Below are 23,573 nucleotides of genomic sequence, written 5' to 3'. Positions count from 1 at the left end.
AGATAGCAGGCCCCAGGCAACTGCGGAAAAAAGAGAGAGCAGGCAACATCCAGTGGACAAGAGACAGCAGGTTGTGAAGACTGGGCAAGAGATAGTTGGCAGCAGGAGACAGCGGATAAGAAGGCATGTAGCAAGAAACAGTGGGCAAGAGACAGCTGTCAGCTGTGAGACCTTACATAGAAAGGGCTGTGTCTTTCCAAATCTTGTCCAGTCACCTGAATTTACCACCAGTGACTCCAATCAAGGTGGAGAAAGATCTCAAAGATGATCAAGAGAAATGGGAGAAGCCAAAGCAAAATTTCAAGTGTCATAGAAAAGGGTTTGTATACTTATGTCCATGATAAATTAAAATCTTTCCTTTTTTAATAAATTTGCAAACATTTCTAAAATTCTGTTATTACTTTGTCATTATGGGGTATTAAGTGCAGAATTATGGGAAAAACATAGATTTTTTTTTTCTATTTTATCACATGGAACAACAAAATGTAAATGAAAAGGTCTAAAAACTCTCCAAATGTATTGTGAATGTCACTGACATCTTCCCAAATAAAGAACAAGCAACCTACCGCATTAACTCTCTCACTCCAACCAAATGTCTGAAGATGAGCTGCGCCTCCAGGTCAGGGTTCAAGAGATCATTCCATTCTTGTAAAGTCACTTCATGCCGGGTTTTGTCACAGCCAGCAACTGAAAGTGAAGCAAAAACCTTAAAATGAACTACCTGGTCGATTTCTTGACAAATAATAAAGGGGATGTACAGTGAGTATAGTTTACCCTATCTTTCATTTTACTCAGAAAACTGTATAACTTTTTACTGTTATTTTACACTTCTGTGTTATATGTTCTGGGTCCATGGGCTTAAAATAATTCTAAATCAACTGGTTCCAGAAGGTTAAACAGATTTGTAAATTACTTCTATTAAAAAATCTTTACCCTTCCAGTACTTTTTAGCAGCTGTATGCTACAGAGGAAATTATTTTTGAATTTCTTTTTTGTCTTGTCCACAGTGCTCTCTGCTGACACCTGATGCCCGTATCAGGAACTGTCCAGAGCAGAAGAAAATCCCCATTACAAACCTATGCTGCTCTGGACAGTTCCTGACAGGGAAAGAGGTGTCAGCAGAGAGCACTGTGGACAAGACAAAAAAGAAATTCAAAAAGAAAAGAATTTCCTCTGTAGCATAAGCCTCTAAAAAGTACTGGAAGGGTAAAGATTTTTTAATAAAAGTAATTTACAAATCTGTTTAACTTTCTGGCACCAGTTGATTTAAAAAAAAATGTTTTCCACCGGAGTACCCCTTTAAGCCCAAGCTATGTAACTTTTTTTAAATAATAATAATAATTAAAAAAAGCTATGGAGCTACAACATCATGCACAACCTATGGACTTATGACACTATTTTGGGGGAAAACAGACATATTTGTTTAAACCTGCGTAACTCATTTAAAGGGGTAATCACAGGATAAACAATTAAGATATATATCCACATAAATGCCTGCACCGGTCTCCAGAAGGAGAGTCTCTCAAACCCAATTCATGCCCCATTTAACTATGAAATAAATGCAGAGGTGGCTATATCGATTAATTTATAGGTAATTTACCTAAACAGCCAGGCAAGCGTTGGACCCCCATTTGAAGATAGTGGGGTCCAGGGGTGCAGCTATCACCTAAGGGACATTTATTGCACAGTCTGTGGATACGCCATAAGTACCATGATTGAAATACTCCTAAAAAAGACTTTCACACAGTCTGCTACTTTCCATCACTCTTATAAACATAATTTTAATTACCTTCTATCTACTAATAATGCAGAGAACGCTTTTATTTATAAAGAATCCATTAAAGGAGATCTTCCGTTGCAGCAATGTCCTGCCTTGATTGGTGATAAGCTGCCCAGCAGCGTGATGAAATTGGCCTCTTCCTGATGATTGGGCCATTACACTGCCACTCAGCCTATCACTGACCATGGCAGGACATTGTTGAAGTCAGCAATTAACTGAGCACCGTGAGATGTGTCAGGCTACAAAAGTCAGAAGAAGACCACATCGGAGGGTGGGAGAGGGATTCCAGCTGCACCGGAAGAACAGTGGAAGGTAAATTAAGGCTTATTATCTTTGGCCCCTTTCACATTATAAAATTCAGCCGTGAAAGGATCCGTTATAAACATCCGTTAGAAAAGCCTTAAAAAAAGGATGTTAAACGTCTGTTACAAAATCCCATTCAAGTCTATGGGATTTTTTGATTATCTGTTATTTGTGACGGAAGAAAAAACGGCACATTAAAAGCGCTGGGGCAAGATATATAGCGCTGCAGGGGGGGGGGGGGGAGAGACATATAGCCTATATATCTAGCCCCCCACAGCGCAAGGATATGACCCCTGCCATATATAAATATATATCCCTCACTGGCGCATTAAATATATATCCCCCGCCGGCGCATTAATAAATATATACCCCCCGCTGGCGCAAGTAACCCCGCCGCAGCACATGTATAATGTACTGTCGCAGGCTGCCATTTATATACATATGCTGGCCTGCGCTATGAATGAAAAGCATTCTAGCAGCAGCATCAGCTGGCCTTTTTATTCATAGCACAGCGCCAGCATATGTATATAGAAGCGCTGTGGGGGGCAGATAAAGCAATATGTCTGCACCCCCCCAGCGCTTCTATATACAAAATGCCGGGCTGCGCTATGAATGAGAGGTATTTCTATTAGCAGCGCATAGTGCCGGCTGCCGGCACTATAAGTGCTGCTAATTTTAATATACCTTTCATTCATAGCGCAGCGCCGGCAAATGTATATAGAAGCGCTGGGGGGTGCAGACATATTGCTTTATCTGCCCCCCACAGCGCTTCTATATACATATGCTGGCGCTGTGCTATGAATAAAAAGGCCGGCTGATGCTGCTGCTAGAATGCTTTTCATTCATAGCGCAGCCCAGCATATGTATATAAATGGCAGCCTGCGACAGTACATTATACATGCGCTGCGGGGGGTTACTTGCGCTGGCGTGGGGTATACATTTATGAATGCGCCGGCGGGGGGTATACATTTATAAATGCGCTGGCTGGGATCATATCTTTATTAATGCTCTGTGGGGGGCTAGATATATAGGCTATATGTCTCCCCCCCCCCTGCAGCACTATATATTTTGCCCCCCCACAGCGCTTTTAATATACATATGGCCCCCCTGCTCACAATTTTCATTTTTAAATCTTCCGCTGGGAGCCCTGATTGGCACATCAGCACCGGCCATTCAGGGCTCCCTGCAGGGGATTTAAAAATGAAAGTTAAAACACAGGATACATCGCAGGGTTGCGGAGCATGCCGTCTGCTCCCCTGCTTAATATGTTCTGATCGCATCGGGTCACAGAAGTGAAACCCGATGCGATCAATCCCTCAGCCCCTGTACCACAACCCCCATCATGGAAAAGACTCTGTTCCATGATGGGGGTAGTAGTACAAACACTAATGTAGCTTCCCGAGCTGTCTGCAGCCTCCCGCAGCCAGGGAATTACTACTCTCATCATGGAAAGAAGTCTGTTCCATAATGGGAGTAGTAGTCCCGGCTGTGGGAGTCTGTAGGCAGATGTGTTATGGCCATACATGAGGGATGTTATAACGGGTCTTAATGGATTAATATTTATTCATCCGTTAGCACTAGTTATTTCATCCGTTATTATACATCCGTTTTCAAACAGAAAACGGACATTTAATAACGGATGAATGCTTATAGTGTGAAAGAAGCCTTAGTTGTGGCAGCCCAGGCATAATGGCAAAATCTAAATATTTGAGTTCTTCACATCAACAATAGATTATAGCTTTTTCTTTGTCAGGCATCAATTGTTCATTGACACTGGGCAATTGTGAAAGTCTGTTGAAAACAAAGCAATTGAAATAATAATTGGGCTTTTAGAGGCAGAAAGATTAAAGGGGTTTTCCAAGGAAAACATTATATATATATATATATATATATATATATATATATATATATATATATATATATATATATATATGTATATATCAACTGGCTCTAGAAAGTTAAACAGATCTGTAAATCACTTCTATTAAGAAATCTTAATTCTTCCAATAATTATCAGCTGCTGAAGTTGAGTTGTTTTTTCTGTCTGTGCTCTCTGCTGACATCTCTGCTTGTCTCAGGAACAGAGTAGAAGAGGTTTGCTATGGGGATTTGCTTCTACTCTGGACAGTTCCCGAGACAGTTGTCATCAGAGAGCACTTAGACTGAAAAGAACAACTCAACTGGCTCTAGAAAGTTAAACAGATTTGTAAATTACTTCTATTAAAAAATCTTAATCCTTTCAGTACTTATAAGCTACTGAAGTTGAGTTGTTCTTTTCGGTCTAAGTGCTCTCTGATGATAATTGTCTCGGGAACTGTCCAGAGTAGAAGCAAATCCCCATAGCAAGCCTCTTCTACTCTGTTCCTGAGACAAGCAGAGATGTCAGCAGAAAGCACAGACAGAAAAAAACAGCTCAACTTCAGCAGCTGATAATTATTGGAAGAATTAAGATTTCTTAATAGAAGTGATTTACAGATCTGTTTAACTTTCTGGAGGCAGTTGATATATAAAAAAAAAAAGTTGTTTTTCCTGGATCTGAACCACATCAGGGTGGCGTAGAATAAGTGGAATGCAATACCTCCTTTGTCCTTTTGGTGGCAGCAACTCCACTTCTCTCCCTTGTAGACACCAGGATGATAGGAACCAAGCATATCACTGTTGTTCACGCAGACTTTTCTCAAAGCTGAGAGCCACTGGTTCAGTTCATTTACACACTAAAATACAGACAGAGTTTTAAAAAGGGATGTTTATGTGGACAGATCATGCCATACAATGATTAGAATGCTGATATCAGGGACTCAGGAAGACTGGATTTACATGTTTAAAAAAAGTTCCAGAGGCTATTTCACACTGTAAAGAGTGGATTTATCACTTTAGGTTGACTATAAAGAATCAAAACAAGTGAGAAAGAAAGGGACGGCTACTCACTCAGTTCCACAGTGTCTTTATTCAAAATCAAGAGTGCATAGGACTCACACAGGCACGTTCACAGCTGGAGCGACGTTTTGCGTTTGCACGCTTCTTCCGGCTCACTCGAAGCGTGCAAACGCGAAACATCGCTCCAGCTGTGAACGTGCCTGTGTGAGTCCTATGCACCTTTGATTTTGAATAAAGACACCGTGGAACTGAGTGAGTAGCCGTCCCTTTCTTTCTGCTACTCTGGGACTTGAGCAACGCTCGTACGGACTTTCTTGTAAGCTGCGGCAGCAGTGCATCATTGCTTAGGGGTTCTGTCTATACTCCAGTAAGGACTTATGGTGGTAGTGCCGACTTTATCTCACCCCATTGACTATAAAGAATGTTATGTTTATTTTGTACTTGACATAAACTAACTCCCTACCATAGGCGTGGACATGGAAGCTAATTAGCCCTTAAATAAATCACCATCATTTTAATTTTCTATGGGGGAGATTTATCAAAACCTTAGTAGAAGAAAAGTAGAGCAGTTGCCCATAGCAACCAATCAGATTTTTTTCTAAAGGCCTTTCATTAAAAATGAAAGATGCTATCTGATCGGTTGCTATGGGCATAAATCTCCCCTTATGTGTGTAAACCAGTTATCAATAACTTATCTGCCGCATGTGTCATAATAAGTTCTACTATCTTTGCCCCCAGTAATGTCACATGTTGATCACCTGGTTTATGCTGTTTCTCAAGAACCCAGACAACAAGGCTTACCCTTGCATGGCTTCACAAACATGCTGTGACTGAGCACCAACATGGCATGTTAAATTACCCAAATAATTTCAAGCAGGTCTAAAACAACCCTTAATTGGTTCCCCCTACTATCATTCTTCAAAATCTTTCTATGCACTTTAAACACTTGGATATTGGCTAGTGACTGGTTTACCCACCTATTATGTCATTTATCTTGTTTATAAAATGGCTGGATCATTGAATATACAAAAGCACTTGTAACCCCCTTTCCTCATAGACTGTAAGCTCTTGTGAGCAGGCCCCTCACTTCTCTTGTTTGAATTTTTAGTGTGTAATATTGTAATGTCTGATGCTTGTCTTTAAAGTGGTTGTTAAGTATTAAAAAATGCTGCACCACTCCTGTCCACAGATTGTGTCTGGTACTGCAGCTAAACTCAATTGAAGTGAATAGGACGGAGCTGCAATACTACACACAACCTGTGGACAGGAGTGGTGCTGTTTTTGCCAAGAAAAAAACTGTGCTTCTCTAAAACTGGACAACCTCTTTAATTTTACCATCAAAATTGTAAAGTGTTACGGAATTAGTTGGCACAATATAAATAAAATTATTATTATTAATAAAAAATGTTTTATGCACGTACTGAGAAGATGATTTAATGGACAACTCTAGTTGTTGTGGAGTTGTTCTAATAAGTCTCTACTCCTCAGAACATTCCCTACACTGATACTAACTCTTAGTGCAAACTTAGACCGATTGTGCCACAATTTTTGTGCTTTAAGGCCATGCCCCTTTTACAAAAACAACCCCTATATTAAATGTGACGTAAGCCATATAAGCATAGTTAATCTTGGCCTCTGTGTTATTTACAAGAGCAATCCAGCATTTTAAGCTGATCATACACTGGACAACTTTGTTACAATTCCTCAAGCACATGTATTGTGGCGGACACAAAACAATATTTTCCCTGTTGCAAATAAATTATCAAATGCACAATCTTTCCTAAAGTGGGAGGTATCATATACCTGCATTGCCCTACATGTATTTTAAGCATTTACAATAGGTGTTTTGACAATTTTCACATTGATAATTAATGCTGATAGTATAATTATAGAAAACAGAAACAATTGTAATAAAACCTGGCATTGTTTCTGATTCATAGTGGGGTGGTATGGAATGAGAAGAATAACATTGTTCCATATTATTAATGTTATCAGTACCTTACACTGCAAATATAATGCCTCCTGGCTGCCGCTCTCATCTGTGTAAATTATTTGCATTACATTTGAGTTTCCAAAGCTTTTCTCTTCCACTTTCTCCAGGGCTCGAATTCTTGATAAAAGTATAAATGAACTTTTCTGCAGGAAAACAGAATGAAATGAACGAACAAAGCAATTGATACATTGTGCTGGTCTGCAAAGATGTCATAAGTGTGAAAGCAAAGACAAAGTGTCCCTATCATTAGAAAAAACTTTTGACAAGTCACAGAGACATGTCAAAAGTTTTGATTGGTTGGGGTCTTAGTGCTCAGACCCCCCATGGATCAGTAGAACAAGGGAGGAGATGTGCATGACTACACAGCTTCTCAGCTTGCAGTGATCTTTGTTCCAGCTTCTCTAGATGGCCCCTATGGACTTATAATGGGGCCACCCAGAGACCCCGACCGATCAAAAAAGTATATATATATATTTTTTATGACAGGGACACATTAAATGGGTTGTCTCAACTTGACAACCCCTTACCATATGCCCTATTAAGGCAATCTGGTATACCTCCTGCAATTTGGTAAACCTGGTCCTTACCTGTATCTTATAGAAGGCTGTTCATTTAAATAGCCGCATGAACCATTACACATACCTTATTTATCGGCGTATAACACGCACTTTTTAGGCAAAAATTTGTAGCCTAAAGTCTATGTGCGTGTTATACGCCGATACACCCCCAGGAAAGGCAGGGGGAGAGAGGCCGTCGCTGCCCGCTTCTCTCCCCCTGCCTTTCCTGGGGTCTAGAGCGCTGCTGTCGGCCCTTTTCACCCCCTGGTTATCGGCGCCGCTGCCCGTTCTGTCCCCCTGACTATCGGTGCCGGCGCCCCATTGCCGGCGCCGATAGCCAGGGGGAGAGAAGGGGCAGCGGCACCCATTGCCGGCGCCGCTGCCCCGTTGCCTCCCCCCATCCCCGGTGGCATAATTACCTGGGTCGGGTCTGCGCTGCTGCAGGCCTCCGGCGTGCGTCCCCGGCGTCGTTGCTATGCGCTGCACGGCGCGACGCATGACGTCAGTGCGCCGCGCCGTGCATAGCAACGATGCAGGGGACGCACGCCGGAGGCCTGCAGCAGCGCGGACCCGACCCCGGCAAAAGGTAATTATGCCACCGGGGATGGGGGGAGGCAACGGGGCAGCGGCGCCGGCAATGGGTGCCGCTGCCCCTTCTCTCCCCCTGGCTGTCGGCGCCGCTTCTCTCCCCCTGGCTATCGGCGCCGGCACCGATAGTCAGGGGGAGAGAACAGGCAGCGGCGCCGATAGCCAGGGGGAGAGAAGGGCCGGCAGCAGGGCTCTAGACCCCAGGAAAGGCAGGGGGAGAGAAGCGGGCAGCGACCGCCTCTCTCCCCCTGCCTTTCCTGGGGGTGTATCGGGGTATACACGCGCACACACGCACCCTCATTTTACTGTGGATATTTGGGTAAAAAACTTTTTTTTACCCAAATATCCATGGTAAAATGAGGGTGCGTGTTATAGGCCGGTGCGTGGTATACCCCGATAAATACGGTATATTGCTGCTGGAGGAAAAATTAGAAGCCCAGATCAGCTGTTTGCTAGGGGTCTCTGTAGCTGAGCCTGCTAAATGTCATGTTCATATGAACCTTTTTAAAAGGTGCATACAGTGATCCCTCAACTTACAATGGCCTCTACATACAATAGTTTCAACATACAATGGTCTTTCCTGGACCGTTGTAACTTGAAACCAGACTCAACATACAATTCTACAGACAGTCCAGATCTGTGAAACGTGTCAATGGCTGGGAGAACTGACCAATCAGAGTGGGCATTCACTGGTAAAACCCCTGTATTCCTAAAGTGCATGCACTGACTGGCTGTCTGGTAGCGCCCCCTACAGTACAAGTAATTACTACATGTTCTGTACTACTATTTACCTGTGCCAGGGATAGCTTCTTCAGGTGGGGGCAAAGTTTACTTTTTTTGAGACACTGTGTGTACTGTACAGGACCCTGAAGAAGCTCCTGTCCTCTACATAGACAGTGATTTACAGCTTCCACCAGTACGGTGTCCATTTTAGGACATCGTCAGTCATCAGCCATTACTCTGTCCCCCGTCAGGCGAAACAGCATCCCACTACTCCCTCACACCAATCGCCGTCATCCTTCAGCCACAGCTCCCTCCTCCCTCATCCAAATCTCCCTAAAACTCCTTAAAACTCCTCATGCCTCAGACGATTCTCCCTCAGAAGCAACTTCCTGCTGCATAGAAGAGCTGACACTGCACAGCATGTATAGCAGAGTCGAAACTGTGAAACTTACACATGTACTACAGACAATACATGTGCTACAGAGTCTGTATAGCAGAGCTGACACTGAATAGCATGTACAGCAGAACCCGCATAGCAGAGATCAGACACTGTCTCGGCTCTGCTACACAGCAGGAAGGTTTTTCATCTGAGGGATGATGGAATTTCGGATGAGGGAGTTTAGGATGATGGAGGAGGGAGTTGCAGCTGACGCCTGATGGAGATTGTTCCGAGGGAGGAGGCAGGATGCTATTTGGCCTGACGCGGGACGGAGTTACAGCTGACGACTAACGATGTCCTATAATGGACACCGTACAGTAGCTCTTTCTTACATTTATATGTAAGGATTTGCTTTATCTGTATTAGTTGTCTACTTATTTTTGTTTAATCCTCACTTTATCTTATTTTTGGATGGCATTTTGATGGCTTCAGAACCAACCAAGTTTTAATAAAGTTATGGTCTCAACATACAATGGTTTCAACATACAATGGTTGTCCTGGAACCGATTTATATTGTAACTTGAGGGACCACTGTAGACAGGACAACAATATCTGGGTCAAAGTCATCTGAATACATGGGGTCAACATAAAATTTTGTTTAATTTACATAGACCATTGCTTACAATGCAGTTTGATTCTATACTGGGTAAGACATCCTGTAGGCTTGTCTCCTAAATTATAATCATAAGCCGAAGCATAAAAGTATTAAAAGGGTGTCCCACATTTAGGGCATATCAATTTGTCAAATATGGGTTTCCCACATCTAGAGATCAAGGGCCCCCTAGCCAGAGGTAGTTGGAAATCTGCAAACAGCCAAATTGGCTGTTTCACACAGTTTGTGTAACTTCCATTGACTTTAACTGGAGTTGTGAAAACAGCATAGCACCACATAGCAAACTAAGGAAAACATCAATAAAGTTTCTTTAGAAATCTTAGAAAAATAAAGTTTTCTAACCTTGGAAAATTGAGTCTTTGCAAAACTTAATGCATCGACAGTTAATGAGAGGAAGAGCTTTTTGAACGATGATGTCAGCAGGTACCCTTTACATTTAGTTTTATAGACCATAAGTTGACCTTCTTTGACTGTTAGATGCTGAAGGTTCAGTGCCTTCTGCAGATCCAGCTCTAAAATAGAAACAATGCGAGGTCACATACAATGCTGACCTATGTATTATCTTACATTTGCCTATTTCATTAAATGTTATTATTTTGCACTTATCATACAATCGGCATATATGCACCTGAATTTAACAACTTTATATAGAATCCACTATGAATTATTATTATTATTGGTACAAAGTAAGCAGTGGCATCTTATTTGTCAACTATTGATTTGTGTTGTACTTTTCACAATGATGCCAACAAGCTTTGCAGACCATATTAATAAAGTTTGGTGTTAACACATTTGGCCTTGCAAGCTTCTAAATTTAGCATATGCAGATAAACCAGATGAATTCCAATTGCTTTCCTTACTACCTGGATACACTGATGACTCAATCTGAATCTAAAAGAAATGAGCCCCCCAATTCCCTTTCTTCTGAAGTCCCGATTAACACAAATCTGCCAATACAATAGAGGATTCCTTCTCTAAGTGCATTTTTCTTACATTATTTAAACTCATTTATTGATGTTGTGATGTCTAACTCAATAGACAAGTTCAAGGGGGACCTGGATATGGGTGTGGACCCACTGGCAGCTGGCCAGGCAGGCAAAAAAGGACAAACTGACACTAAAGATAGTGTTAGGTGCAGCAGAGCTTATTTAGGTGTTTAATAGCAGAGCAGGAACTATGACAACAGCTAGCCAAGATGGTTACAGGTGCAAGCTGGCTGGAACAAGCTGCAAGCAGACAGGAATAGAGAAAGAGAAGTCCAAGTTCATTACCAGGAGAGACAGGTCAGGTTCCAGGGGATTAGATAGGGGCAAAGTCTAGAAAACAGGCAGGATCAGGAACACAGGATCAGCAGACAGACAGGGACCTTAGCAGTACTGAATACACAACTTTGCTGAGGCCTGGAACAGCAGGTTTGGCAGACACATATACAGTGCCTGGCTGGGATTAGAGGAGGATCCATTAGGGAGTGCACGGTGGCTCTATAAAACTCAGTCATTGTTCGCGCGTGGCCCCTAGTAGACTAAGCAGAAGCTGCAGCATGAGACAGAACAACAAGACCAGGAAATACAGCAGATACATGGCACAGAGAATGTTGCCTGATTCTGGTAAGAACCAGGATACATGGTACGATGGTGGTTACAGATACAGTCTGATGTCACTTACCAACATATTGGGGGAGATTTATCAAAACCTGTCCAGAGGAAAAATTGATGAGTTGCCCATAGCAACCAATCAGATCTCTTCTTTCATTTTTCAGAGGCCTTTTCAAAATTGAAAGAAGCGATCTGATTGGTTGCTATGAGCAATTCAGCAACTTTTCCTCTGGACAGGTTTTGATTAATTTCCCCATTAACCTCTTCAGAATTGGGCAATTTTCATTTTTTCCTCCTTCACTCCTAATACTTATATTACTCTTTTTTTTTTTCCATCTAGAGACTCATAGTTAAAGGGGTTATCCAGGAAAAAACTTTTTTTATGTATCAACTGGCGCCAGAAAGTTAAACAGATTTTTAAATTACTTCTATAAAAAAATCTTAATCCTTTCCAGTACTTATGAGCTGATGAAGTTGAGTTGTTATTTTCTGTCTAAGTGCTCTCTGATGACACGTGTCTCGGGAACCGCCCAGTTTAGAAGCAAATCCCCATATTTCAGCAGAGAGCACTTTTGCAAGATAGAATACAACTCAACTTCAGCAGCTGATAATTATTGAAAGGATTAAGATTTTAATTTACAAATCTGTTTAAAGGGGTACTCCGGTGAAAACCTTTTTTCTTTTAAATCAACTGGTGGCAGAAAGATAAACATATTTGTAAATTACTTCTATTAAAAAATCTTAATCCTTCCTGTACTTATTAGCTGCTGAATACTACAGAGGAAATTGTTTTCTTTTTGGAATGCTCTCTGATGACATCACGACCACAGTTCTCTCTGCTGACATTATTATAATAATAATAATGCTTTATTTATTGTTGTCCTTAGTGGGATTTGAACCCAAGTCCCCAGTACTGCAAGGCAGCAGTGCTAACCACTGAGCCACCATGCTGCCCTTAGCATACATCTGCTATGCATGGTTGCTAAAATGGACAGTGATGTGAGCAGAGAGCACTGTGCTCGTGATGTCATCAGTGTTCCAAAAAGAAAGGAATTTCCTCTGTAGCATTCAGCAGCTAATAAGTACTGGAAGGATTAAGATTTTTTAATAGAAGTAATTTACAAATATGTTTAACTTTCTGCCACCAGTTGATTAAAAAGAAAAAAGGTTTTCACTGGACTACCCCTTTAACTATTTATACTAGTTGATATAAAAAAAAAAGTTTTTTCCTGGAATACCCTTTTAATTGTACTTTGTAATGAAAACTTTCATTTAATCATAAAATGTACAACAAAACAAAAAAAAATTACTTGTGAGATGAAAATAGGATAAAAATAAAATGTTCCATAATTGGGAGGCTTCTTATTTACGTCATTCACTCTGCAGTTAAACTGACATGCTATCTTAATTCTTTAGCTCAGTATGATAACAGAGATTCCCAAACGGTTTACTTTCTGTAATGTTTTAATATTAATAAAATAGTAATAGTACATTTTCGGATCTTGATATTGTAAAGTTTATTTTAAAAAAAATATACTTTTTTTTGTAAGAAAATGAGAATGCTTAAAATTGTCCTCTTCTGACCCCTATAATTTATTTTTTCATATATAAGGGGCTCATTTTTGTGCCATAATCTGTAGTTTTTATTTGTACCATTTTGGTACTGATCAGACCAAAAAAAAAAAAACGCCATTTTGTACGTTTTGGGGGCTTTCAATTCCATGCAGTACACTTTTTGGTAATAATGACACTATATATTTATTCTGTATATTCTGTATATTTAATACCACATGTTTTTGTTAACATATTTTTCTTTATTTTTAATGGGAAAAGGGGGGGTGATTCAAACTTTTATTAGGGAAGGGTTTAAATCACTTTTCTTAACTTTTTTTCTTAACTTTTTTTTACACAATTTTATAGTCCCCATAGGGGACTATAAGCTGCAATCATTAGATTGCATACACTGTTCAATGCTATGCCATAGCATACCATTGATCAATGTTATCTGTGCTCAACTGCTCCAGCCTGGCATGCCTGACTGGACCATTGAGGCAGAGATTGGACGGCGAGGAGGCAGGTAAGGGCCCTCCCACCATCCTCTCAGCTGATCACGGTTTCCCCACGGTGGTCCCAATCAGCACAGCTGAGCAGCGGGGACCACATTTTTAACATTTCCCACACCAAAATTAACTTTGATCGCGGTGTCTAAGAGGTTGATGCCGGGCATCACCGTGATCGGTAAAGTCTGACAATAGCTATGGATCCCGGCAGCAAATAGCTGCTTGGACCACCCCACTATGCCCAGCTCTTAGCTCCTGAGCACATGTCATAGAAGGGGAGCAGGACAAGGGCGTACAGGTATGTACAAAAAGTTATAATTTTTTATAAGAAGTAAAACAAAATCAAACCTATATGTTTGGTATCATTTTAATTGTAAGGACCAACAGAATAAAGGTAATGTGTCATTATTAACGAAAAGTGCACTGCATAGACACGGAAGTTCCTAAAAGTTACAAAATTGTGTTTGTTTTTTTCCAATTTTGCCCCACAAAATAATATTTTTTTGTTTTGTCATAGATTTTGTGGTGAAATTATTGATGTCATTACAAAGTACAATTGGTGGCGCAAAAAACAAGCCATCATATATGTTTGTAGGTGGAAAAATTTAAAGCATTATGATTTTTAGAAGGTGAGGTGGAAAAAATGAAAGTGCAAAAATGAAAAAACCCTGTGTCCTTAAAGGGGTACTCCGACCATAGACATCTTATCCCCTATCCAAAGGATAGGGTATAAGATGTCTGATCGCGGTAGTCCTACCGCTGGGGACCCCTGCAATCTCGGCTGCAGCACCCCAGACATCCGATGCATGGAACGAACTTTGCTTCATGCCAGATGATTGTTAATGTGGGGCGGGGGCTCGTGATGTCACGGTCACGCCCCGCTTGTGATGTCACGGCCATGCCCCCTCAATGCAAGTCTATGGGACTTGCATTGAGGGGGCACGGGCGTGGCCGTGACGTCACAAGAGGGGCGTGGCTGTGATGTCACGAGCCTCCGGTGTTGCACCCAACGCTCTAAACAAACGCCGGCTGCAGCAGGGAGTTTGCGGGGGTCTCCAGCTGCTGGACTCCTAGGATAAGATGTCTGGGGAAGAGTACCACTTTAAGGGGTTAATAGCTTAGAGAGTTCTGCAAATCTATACCAAATATGTTTATTTTTATTTAATTTAAAAAAATGTTATATGCAAACTTGGAAACGGGGAATGATTTAAACTTTTAGTATGGAAGGGGTTAATTTATACTAGTATTTTTTGTATATAAATATATTAATTGTATTTTTTTTTACACTTATTATGTCCCCCTAGAGGACTTGTATGAGCCATTAATAAATGGCTCATACACATCAATGCAGTACATGTGGACAGCATTGACCTAAAAAATCTGTGCTCTATTTTAGAGCCTGCCACAGGCAGGCTCTATTAACAGAAGAGGATTGTCAGTCGTGGAGGCCAAAATAAGGCCTTGGGCTGATGGGACCACTATACCAACAATGCTGTATTCTACAGCCATTTATAAACCGCTGTAAACTTTGACAGAGGTGTCTAAAGGGTTAATAGATGTGAATGGCAATCGCCATATGTTGGTTATTAGTGGAGGTCCTGGTTACTGAAATCAACCAGGGGATGAAGCGGGATTGCATCAGGATCCTGCTCCATACACCCATAGCGGCACCATAAAGGATCAGATCCATCATGAGTGGCAAAAGTGTTAAGGAACTGTACCAAGAACAGACCCTTGTGGCACAGAGGCAACTAGTCTCTGCTAAGAATACACTATTAACAGCAACCCTCAGATATCTATCCTTCAGCCATCTGCAAATTCTCCAAAGTATCCAGGTATTAAGGGTGCATTCACATCACAATTGTGTCATACCGCAGCATCCCATTCAATTGAATGAGCCGAACAGAGTCAGATAGTGACTCCTTTCAGCTCAATTTTGAACCGTATAAGTTTTATTGCCAGACAAAAAAGCAAAGCAGACCATGGTTTATAGTCTGGCAACAAAACCGTATACGGTCTGTCACGATGCCGGCTGGCAGGAGGTGGATCCTCTGTGCCAGAGAGGGATTGGCGAGGACCGCGCTAGTGGACCGGTTCTAAGCCACTACAGGTTTTCACCAGAGCCCGCCGCAAAGCGGGATGGTCTTGCTGCGGCGGTAGTGACCAGGTCGTATCCACTAGCAACGGCTCACCTCTCTGACTGCTGAAGATACTGAAGATAGGCGAGGTACAAGGGAGTAGGCAGAAGCAAGGTCGGACGTAGCAGAAGGTCGAGGCAGGCAGCAAGGATCGTAGTCAGGGGCAACGGCAGGAGGTCAGGAACACGGGCTAGGAACAGACAAGGGAACGCTTTCACTAGGCACTAAGGCAACAAGATCCGGCAAGGGAGTGCAGGGGAAGTGAGGTAATATAGGGAAGTACACAGGTGATCACACTAATTGGTAATTGGGAAGATTGGGCCAGGCACCAACATTGGTGCACTGGCCCTTTAAATTGCAGAGACCCGGCGCGCGCGCGCCCTAGGGAGCGGGGCCGCGCGCGCCGGGACAGGACCGACGGAGAGCGAGTCAGGTACGGGGACCGGGGTGCGCATCGCGAGCGGGCGCCACCCGCATCGCGAATCGCATCCCGGCTGGAGGCGGTACCGCAGCGCACCCGGTCAGTGGATCTGACCGGGGCGCTGCAGCAACGAGGATGAGGCGAGCGCTCCGGGGAGGAACGGGGACCCGGAGCGCTCGGCGTAACAGTACCCCCCCCATTGGGTCTCCCCCTCTTCTTGGGGCCAAAGAACCTGAGGAAAAAAAAGTCAATTTTTCCGTGATGAGGTCCGATGCACATTAGGAGGGGTTCTGTGCGGAAACGCATGAGACAGTCCAATCTTTTATTGTTAATACAATAGATGTAGAGGGGTCTGGCGAGACTGGTCACAGGGACGTAGAACCTGTTGATAAGAGAGGCCAAAAAAAATTTTCCTGCAGATCCGGAATCCAAGGAGACCATAGTAGAGAAGGAGAAGGTAGAGGCAGATATCCGCACAGGCACAGTAAGGCGTGGAGAAGCAGAGTTGACATCAAGAACTGTGTCACCTTTGTGCGGAGTCAGCGTACGTCTTTCCAGGCGGGGAGGACGGATAGGACAATCCTTCAGGAAGTGTTCGGTACCGGCATAGTACAGGCAAAGATTCTCCATGCGGCGTCGTGTCCTCTCTTGAGGTGTCAAGCGAGACCGGTCAACTTGCATAGCCTCCGCGGCGGGAAGCACAGGAACGGATTGCAGAGGACCAGAGGAGAGAGGAGCCGGGGAGAAAAAACGCTTCGTGCGAACAAAGTCCATATCCAGGCGGAGCTCCAGACGCCATCCGGAAGAACGCATGTCAATGCGAGTGGCAAGATGAATGAGTTCATGTAGGTCAGCAGGAGTCTCTCGTGCGGCCAGAACATCTTTAATGTTGCTGGATAGGCCTTTTTTAAAGGTCGCGCAGAGAACCTCACTATTCCAGGACAACTCGTAAGCAAGAGCACGGAACTGAATGGCGTACTCGCCAATGGAAGAAACACCCTGTTCCAGGTTCAGCAGGGCAATCTCGGCAGAAGAAGCTCGGGCAGGCTCCTCGAAGACACCACGGACCTCAGCGAAGAAGGACTGGACTGTGGCTGTGGCAGAATCATTGCGGTCCCCATCAAACTTGTCCGGCAGGGACAAGCAGGGGTTAAGAACGGCCGGTTGCTGCGGAGGAGTTGCAGGAGCCGGCGGAGGAGATGGTTGTTGCAGCTGTAGCTGTGACTGAAGTTGCTGTATCTGCGGCAGCAGCTGCTGTGACTGAAGTTGCTGTATCTGCGGCAGCAGCTGCTGTAACTGTGACTGAAGACGCTGTGTCTCGGAGATCAAGTATGCCAGCTGTTGATCTCGTTGGGCGATCTTTACGCCAAATTTGTCCGGCAGGGACAAGCAGGGGTTAGGAACGGCCGGTTGCTGCGGAGGAGTTGCAGGAGCCGGCGGAGGAGATGGTAGTTGCAGCTGTAGCTGTTGCTGTATCTGCAGCTGCTGTATCTGTGACTGAATACGCAGTGCCTCGGAGGTCAAGTATGCCAGCTGTTGATCTCGTTGGGCGATCTTTAGGGCTAGCTGGGCGACCAGTGTAGGATCTTCAGCGGGATCCATGGCCGGATCTACTGTCACGATGCCGGCTGGCAGGAGGTGGATCCTCTGTGCCAGAGAGGGATTGGCGAGGACCGCGCTAGTGGACCGGTTCTAAGCCACTACAGGTTTTCACCAGAGCCCGCCGCAAAGCGGGATGGTCTTGCTGCGGCGGTAGTGACCAGGTCGTATCCACTAGCAACGGCTCACCTCTCTGACTGCTGAAGATACTGAAGATAGGCGAGGTACAAGGGAGTAGGCAGAAGCAAGGTCGGACGTAGCAGAAGGTCGAGGCAGGCAGCAAGGATCGTAGTCAGGGGCAACGGCAGGAGGTCAGGAACACGGGCTAGGAACAGACAAGGGAACGCTTTCACTAGGCACTAAGGCAACAAGATCCGGCAAGGGAGTGCAGGGGAAGTGAGGTAATATAGGGAAGTACACAGGTGATCACACTAATTGGTAATTGGGAAGATTGGGCCAGGCACCAACATTGGTGCACTGGCCCTTTAAATTGCAGAGACCCGGCGCGCGCGCGCCCTAGGGAGCGGGGCCGCGCGCGCCGGGACAGGACCGACGGAGAGCGAGTCAGGTACGGGGACCGGGGTGCGCATCGCGAGCGGGTGCCACCCGCATCGCGAATCGCATCCCGGCTGGAGGCGGCACCGCAGCGCACCCGGTCAGTGGATCTGACCGGGGCGCTGCAGCAACGAGGATGAGGCGAGCGCTCCGGGGAGGAACGGGGACCCGGAGCGCTCGGCGTAACACGGTCCACATATAAGCCGGCTAAAGACACTATCGGACTCCATTCGGCTTATTCAAATGAATGGGGATGCGGTGGACATACGGTAGCGGATGGTTTTTAAACTGCTCTGCTGCTCCGTATTGCGTAAACATAGGAAGATGGGAGGTTTGGGGATCCCTGACATACACAGATACCACACAGCTACGATAATTTCCCTATTGAGACCATGTTGGGAAAGGAGAACTGATGTTCACTGGGTACAAATTGAGTGCTTCCTGGCGTCCATACACGACCCCTGAAGTATAATATTCCTACACGCCTGGCGAGTTCCCACCTCACCTAGGACATCTTTGTTTACGACTGCAGCTCAACAATGTTACGCCTATGCACAACAGATTAGGACCGACACTTCATTTACTGGGAATAAAATGGCCCCATTCTCCATACTTTCCTTGGTGGTGGAAGATCTTGATGTGAAGAAGTGGGTGGACAGGGGTATTCTTCGAGTGTCAGATCTATATGAGAATGACCAGTTGTTGCAATATTCCGATCTAAAAGCTAAATTTGGCCTCCCTACTCAACTAATATTCCCATATCTATGTATTAAAAGCTTTTTAGTTGAAGCATGCCGCATTGTTCCGCCGATGAGCCTTAGTTTGGTGGAATATTTCTCTAAACAACTTAAAGGGCTCAAACCCTTATACGAGGACTTGTCCTCTAGTGGTCCACTGGGGAAGACACTGTATATGAGGGCGTGGGATTTGGAGTTGAACCTGGAGCTGCCTGTTGAGAAGTGGAATGGGGCATTTAAACTGGTCCAAAAGTCCTTAAAAGCTGTCTCCCACCTAGAAGCAGTAGTCAAAACACATCTTGGGTGGTACTACACCCCAGCTAGACTCCATGTTATGTACCCCTTAAGCTCAGATAGGTGTTGGAGGGATTGTTCTCAGAGAGGCACTCTATTGCATGTGTTATGGGCGTGCCCGAAACTTGCCCAATACTGGAAAGAGGTAGGGAGTTTGTTGAGTGACATACTAGGGAATCCTGTCCAACTTATCCCTCAGACAGCTTTATTACTAATTGACATGCAAGATTTCCCTCCCTTTGTAAGAGTCCTTTTCTGTAAAATTCTGGTTTTGGCAAAGATCTTAATTACTCGTAACTGGAGAAACACAGCCCCCCCCAGGGTGGAAGATCTTGTGACTATGATTACGCATGTCTGCACCTTGGAGGAGGTCTGGGCGTCAGGCCAGGGTAATTTTCCTGTCCATAGGGTGACATGGGAAGCGTGGAGTGTCTTTACATCTAGGAGTGGGCCAGCGTAAACCATCACGGCTCTACAAGAAGGATTGTTGGTCTCTTCATCTCTGCTCCCCTTATCGGGGTATGGGGAGATACTAATTGGCAGATAAGGGGATGCTGACTGTCCAGGGGATTTAAACAGAGGGAGTAGGGGGTTAATTGGTAGCACTCAATACTACACCGCTATAAAGTGTTTAGAGTTTGGAAATGCTAGAAGGGTATTAATCTGTAGCCATAGGATCCAGAATGAAAGTCACATCTATAGTGTAACAAGTTTACAGACATGCTTTTCCGTTACTTGTCTGATATATTTGAACACCACCTTTGATGTTACTAGTTCTGTTATGTTTCTTTTTATTGGCTTACTTGACCATGTGTTTCGAGGGGCAGCCACTCCCTCCGTGGTTGGGCAGACGTGTCGAACCAAGTGTATGCTGACATCGAAGCGGGAGGTAGTGGCGGAATGCAGCCTTCTTGGCTTTTTGGTCTCTGGCTTCTCTTTAATCTGTATTAAGCTTTGTATTTTTTATTTTATGTGTTGCATTCTGTAATACAATGCTCCTTATTGTTATGTACAAACTTCAATAAAAACTTTTGAAACGTAAACTTCTCTGCTGGATCCGGCACCCATATGACATTATCGTGATATTAATTTTGCCTAAGTTCAATTACTTTCATACTTGACAATATTGGCAATCCATCTCTTACCCCTATTTACTTTAACACCTTGGAGACATTTCACATTCTTCAGCATATTTGCATTTTTTTGTGTATTTAAAATATTCTACTTTTTCGAACTACGCATGTTTCACTGCACTAATGTCGCCAAGTACCACAACAACATATTAGATAATATTTCAAAGCTGCCAAGCTTAATAGCAACAGTGGACATGTAGTGAGAACTTAGGGCTCGTATCAGAATTCTTCTCCATACAGAGAGAACAGGGTGAAGCACACAGTATAAAATAACACCCTTAGATCAAGGCTACCATGTAGCTCAGAAAGATGTATTCAGAAAATGGGAGTAAAGGATCAATTAAGATTCCACACCCGACTAGAAATGATAAATTCTCTATGTAACATTTTATAATGGCAAGGTACAAATGGGGTTCAATAAGTAGCAAAGTGAAGTCAATTTCTCTCTGTTACCTTCTTTTTCCTCAATGTCTATAAGTTTTATGATAAATTCCTTTAGCTGAGAAACTCCTTGTTGGATGGTTGGCTGCAGTGGCGCCATCCAGGACTCTTTGGCTCTGCTTGCTGGAGCATCCATATTACCAACATTTTGTATAGCCTATAATAAAAATATTAGATCACTACAAAAACTTTATACATTGAATAAGAACAATAAAAGAACTGCTTTGATTTCTAGTCTACTTAAACACTGGTTGTGGAAAAAGTAAACTATAAAGATCAGAATCTGGATCTATTGCAATTATACACATTAGCTGATCCTACTGCACCATCTATATCTCATAGATTGTATACTTTTTCAAAAGATGTGGGCAATAATACTAGCACATGTGGCTCTTTTCTTATCAACCCAGCACATATTGTCAGACCATCAGCACTTTGACATAGACTTTATAACTTTTATCGAGGTTATAATTCTAATCATACTTATTTTGACTTGAAGATGCAGGTACAAAATATAAGGAAACAATGCATTTGGAAAGTTTTTAGATCCTTTTGCACTTTTGATTTGGTTTCCACATTAGATTGTGGCCTTGTGCTAAAATAAAAAAGAAGTATCTGCACCCCCCCCCCTTACCTGTGCACTCAATACACCATAATCACAAACTGAAAACAGAATATTAGAAATCTTTGCTAATTTATTGAAAATAAATAACAAAATATTGCAGTCGCATAAGTATTCAGACATTTTACTCAATTGAAGTACCTTTGGCAGCGATTACAGTCTCCATTCTCCTTGGATATGATGCCACAAAGCTTGCCAACCTGGATTTGGGGATTTTCTGTCAGGTGGGATGGGGAACATCAGTGAAAGCCATTTTCAGGTCTCTCCAGATGTTTGATTGGGTTTAATTTAGGGCTCTGGCCACTCAATGACATTCACAGAGTTAGCCAAAGCAACACAGAAGTGGCTTATGATTGTGTGCTTAGGGTATTGTCATGCTGGCAGGGAATCTTTCACCCAGTCTAAGGTTCAGAGCACTCTGTCAGGTTGGATGGGGACTGTTGGCGAACAACTATTTCAGAGCTCTCCAGAGATGTACTCTGGATCAGGTTTTCATTAAGAATATGTATGTACTTTGCTCCATTTAACTTTCCTTCAATCCTGACCAGGCTCCCTGTCCCAGCCACTTAAAAACTGCCACTACCATCCTTCACTGTAGGGATGGTATTGGACAGGTGATGAACCGTGCCAGATTTCCTTCAGACATGATGCTTAAAATTGAGGCCAAAATCTTGGTTTCATCAGACGAGAAAATCTTGTTTCTCACAGCCTGAGAGTCATTTAGTGTTTTTTCGACAGGTAGCTTTTATGCATCTTTTCCTTAGAAGAGACTGCTGTCTTACCACTCTGCCTTGAAGCCCAGATTGTGGAGTGCTGCGGCCATTGTTGACATTCTGGAAATTTCTTCCATTTGTACACAAAAGGGAAGATTTATCAAAACCTGTGCAGAGGTTGACAAGTTGCCCATAGCAACCCAACAGATCACTTTTTTCTAACATTTTTTAAAAAGCAATTTAATTGGCTGTAATGGACAACTGGTCAACTTTTCCCCTGCACAGATTTGAATAAATCTCCCTCAAAATCTTTGGGGCTCAGCCAGAGTGACCAGTGTGCTTTTGGTCATCTATCTTACCAGGACCCTTCTCCCCTGATTACTTAGATTGGTGGGTCAGCCAGTCCTGGCTGTTCCAAACTTCTTTATACCCTTCTCCAGATCTCTGCTCCACACAATCTTGTCCCTAAAGGCAATTGTTTCCCCCTCATGGCTTGGTTTTTGCTCTGATTTGCATTGTTAGCTGTGAGACCTTATATAGACAGGGCTGTGTCTTTCCAATTCATGTCCAATCAGCTGAATTTGCCACAGGTGACTCCAAGCAAGGTATAGAAACATCTCAGAGATGAGATGATCAAGAGGAATGGGAGGCCCCCAGAGTTACATTACAAGTCAATAGTTAATACATTTAAAAAAAATCTATTTTCACATTTTCATTATGGGGTCTTGGTTGCAGAATAATAGGGAAACAATGTTATTCTTCCTTTATTTTAGTACAAGGACGTAACATAACAAAATGTGGAAAAAGTGAAAGGATCTGAAACTTTCTGAATGCAATGTATATGGGAACACTGTTATGCAGTCATGGTAATTAAGTAGGGGGCATTATATACTTTGCTCCATAGCTCTTGGTTTTCTCTCAGTTAAAATAATAAGACTTCCAAACAGGACCTATTTTAGATGGCAAAACAATTGTAGGCTTGAATCGGTGCACACAAATTCTTATTTTCCGCAGCACCAATCACATATACTGTGCATAAATCTTTGTCACCTTAGCTAAGAGAAGCAGTGTCCGGCTTGTGCGAGCATCAGCATGCTTTTCTCTGAGATGGAAGAGCTTAGGTGACATTATTGCAGGAGAGAAAAACCGAAGACACAAGAAACTTGTCACTGCAATGAACTTTACATTCTGAAAAACATACAAAAAGAGTAGAGGTTAGTAACAGTATTTCTTGCACATGGATTAAAGAAATAATTGGAAAAAGGTGGAATGTAGCTTATCAATCATCCTTTACACACAGTAACTGCTTGCCCCTGTGAAGCAGGATCAGGTTGTCAAAATGACAGCCTGATCCTCTAATGGGAAGCACTTTGGGTTTTAATGTAGCTATGG

General features: G+C 43.3%; 1 protein-coding gene across 3 annotated transcripts in view; it reads right to left on the bottom strand.

Moving 5' to 3' along the window:
- Positions 1-23,573, bottom strand: part of LOC130355929 (ras GTPase-activating protein 4-like) — a 262,095-nt gene that overhangs the window by 9,682 nt on the left and 228,840 nt on the right. For all 3 annotated transcript variants that reach the window (XM_056556793.1, XM_056556794.1, XM_056556795.1), the window contains exons 14-19: positions 23,232-23,369; positions 20,859-21,003; positions 10,216-10,385; positions 6,959-7,096; positions 4,662-4,797; positions 567-687 (exon numbers count right to left, since the gene is read on the bottom strand). In XM_056556793.1, coding sequence (XP_056412768.1) covers positions 567-687; positions 4,662-4,797; positions 6,959-7,096; positions 10,216-10,385; positions 20,859-21,003; positions 23,232-23,369 — 848 coding nt within the window. The remainder of the gene's footprint in view (positions 1-566; positions 688-4,661; positions 4,798-6,958; positions 7,097-10,215; positions 10,386-20,858; positions 21,004-23,231; positions 23,370-23,573) is intronic.

Source organism: Hyla sarda, chromosome 2 (assembly GCF_029499605.1).
Source record: "Hyla sarda isolate aHylSar1 chromosome 2, aHylSar1.hap1, whole genome shotgun sequence".
NCBI lineage: Eukaryota > Metazoa > Chordata > Amphibia > Anura > Hylidae > Hyla > Hyla sarda.
This window is presented reverse-complemented; position numbering and strand designations above follow the sequence as displayed.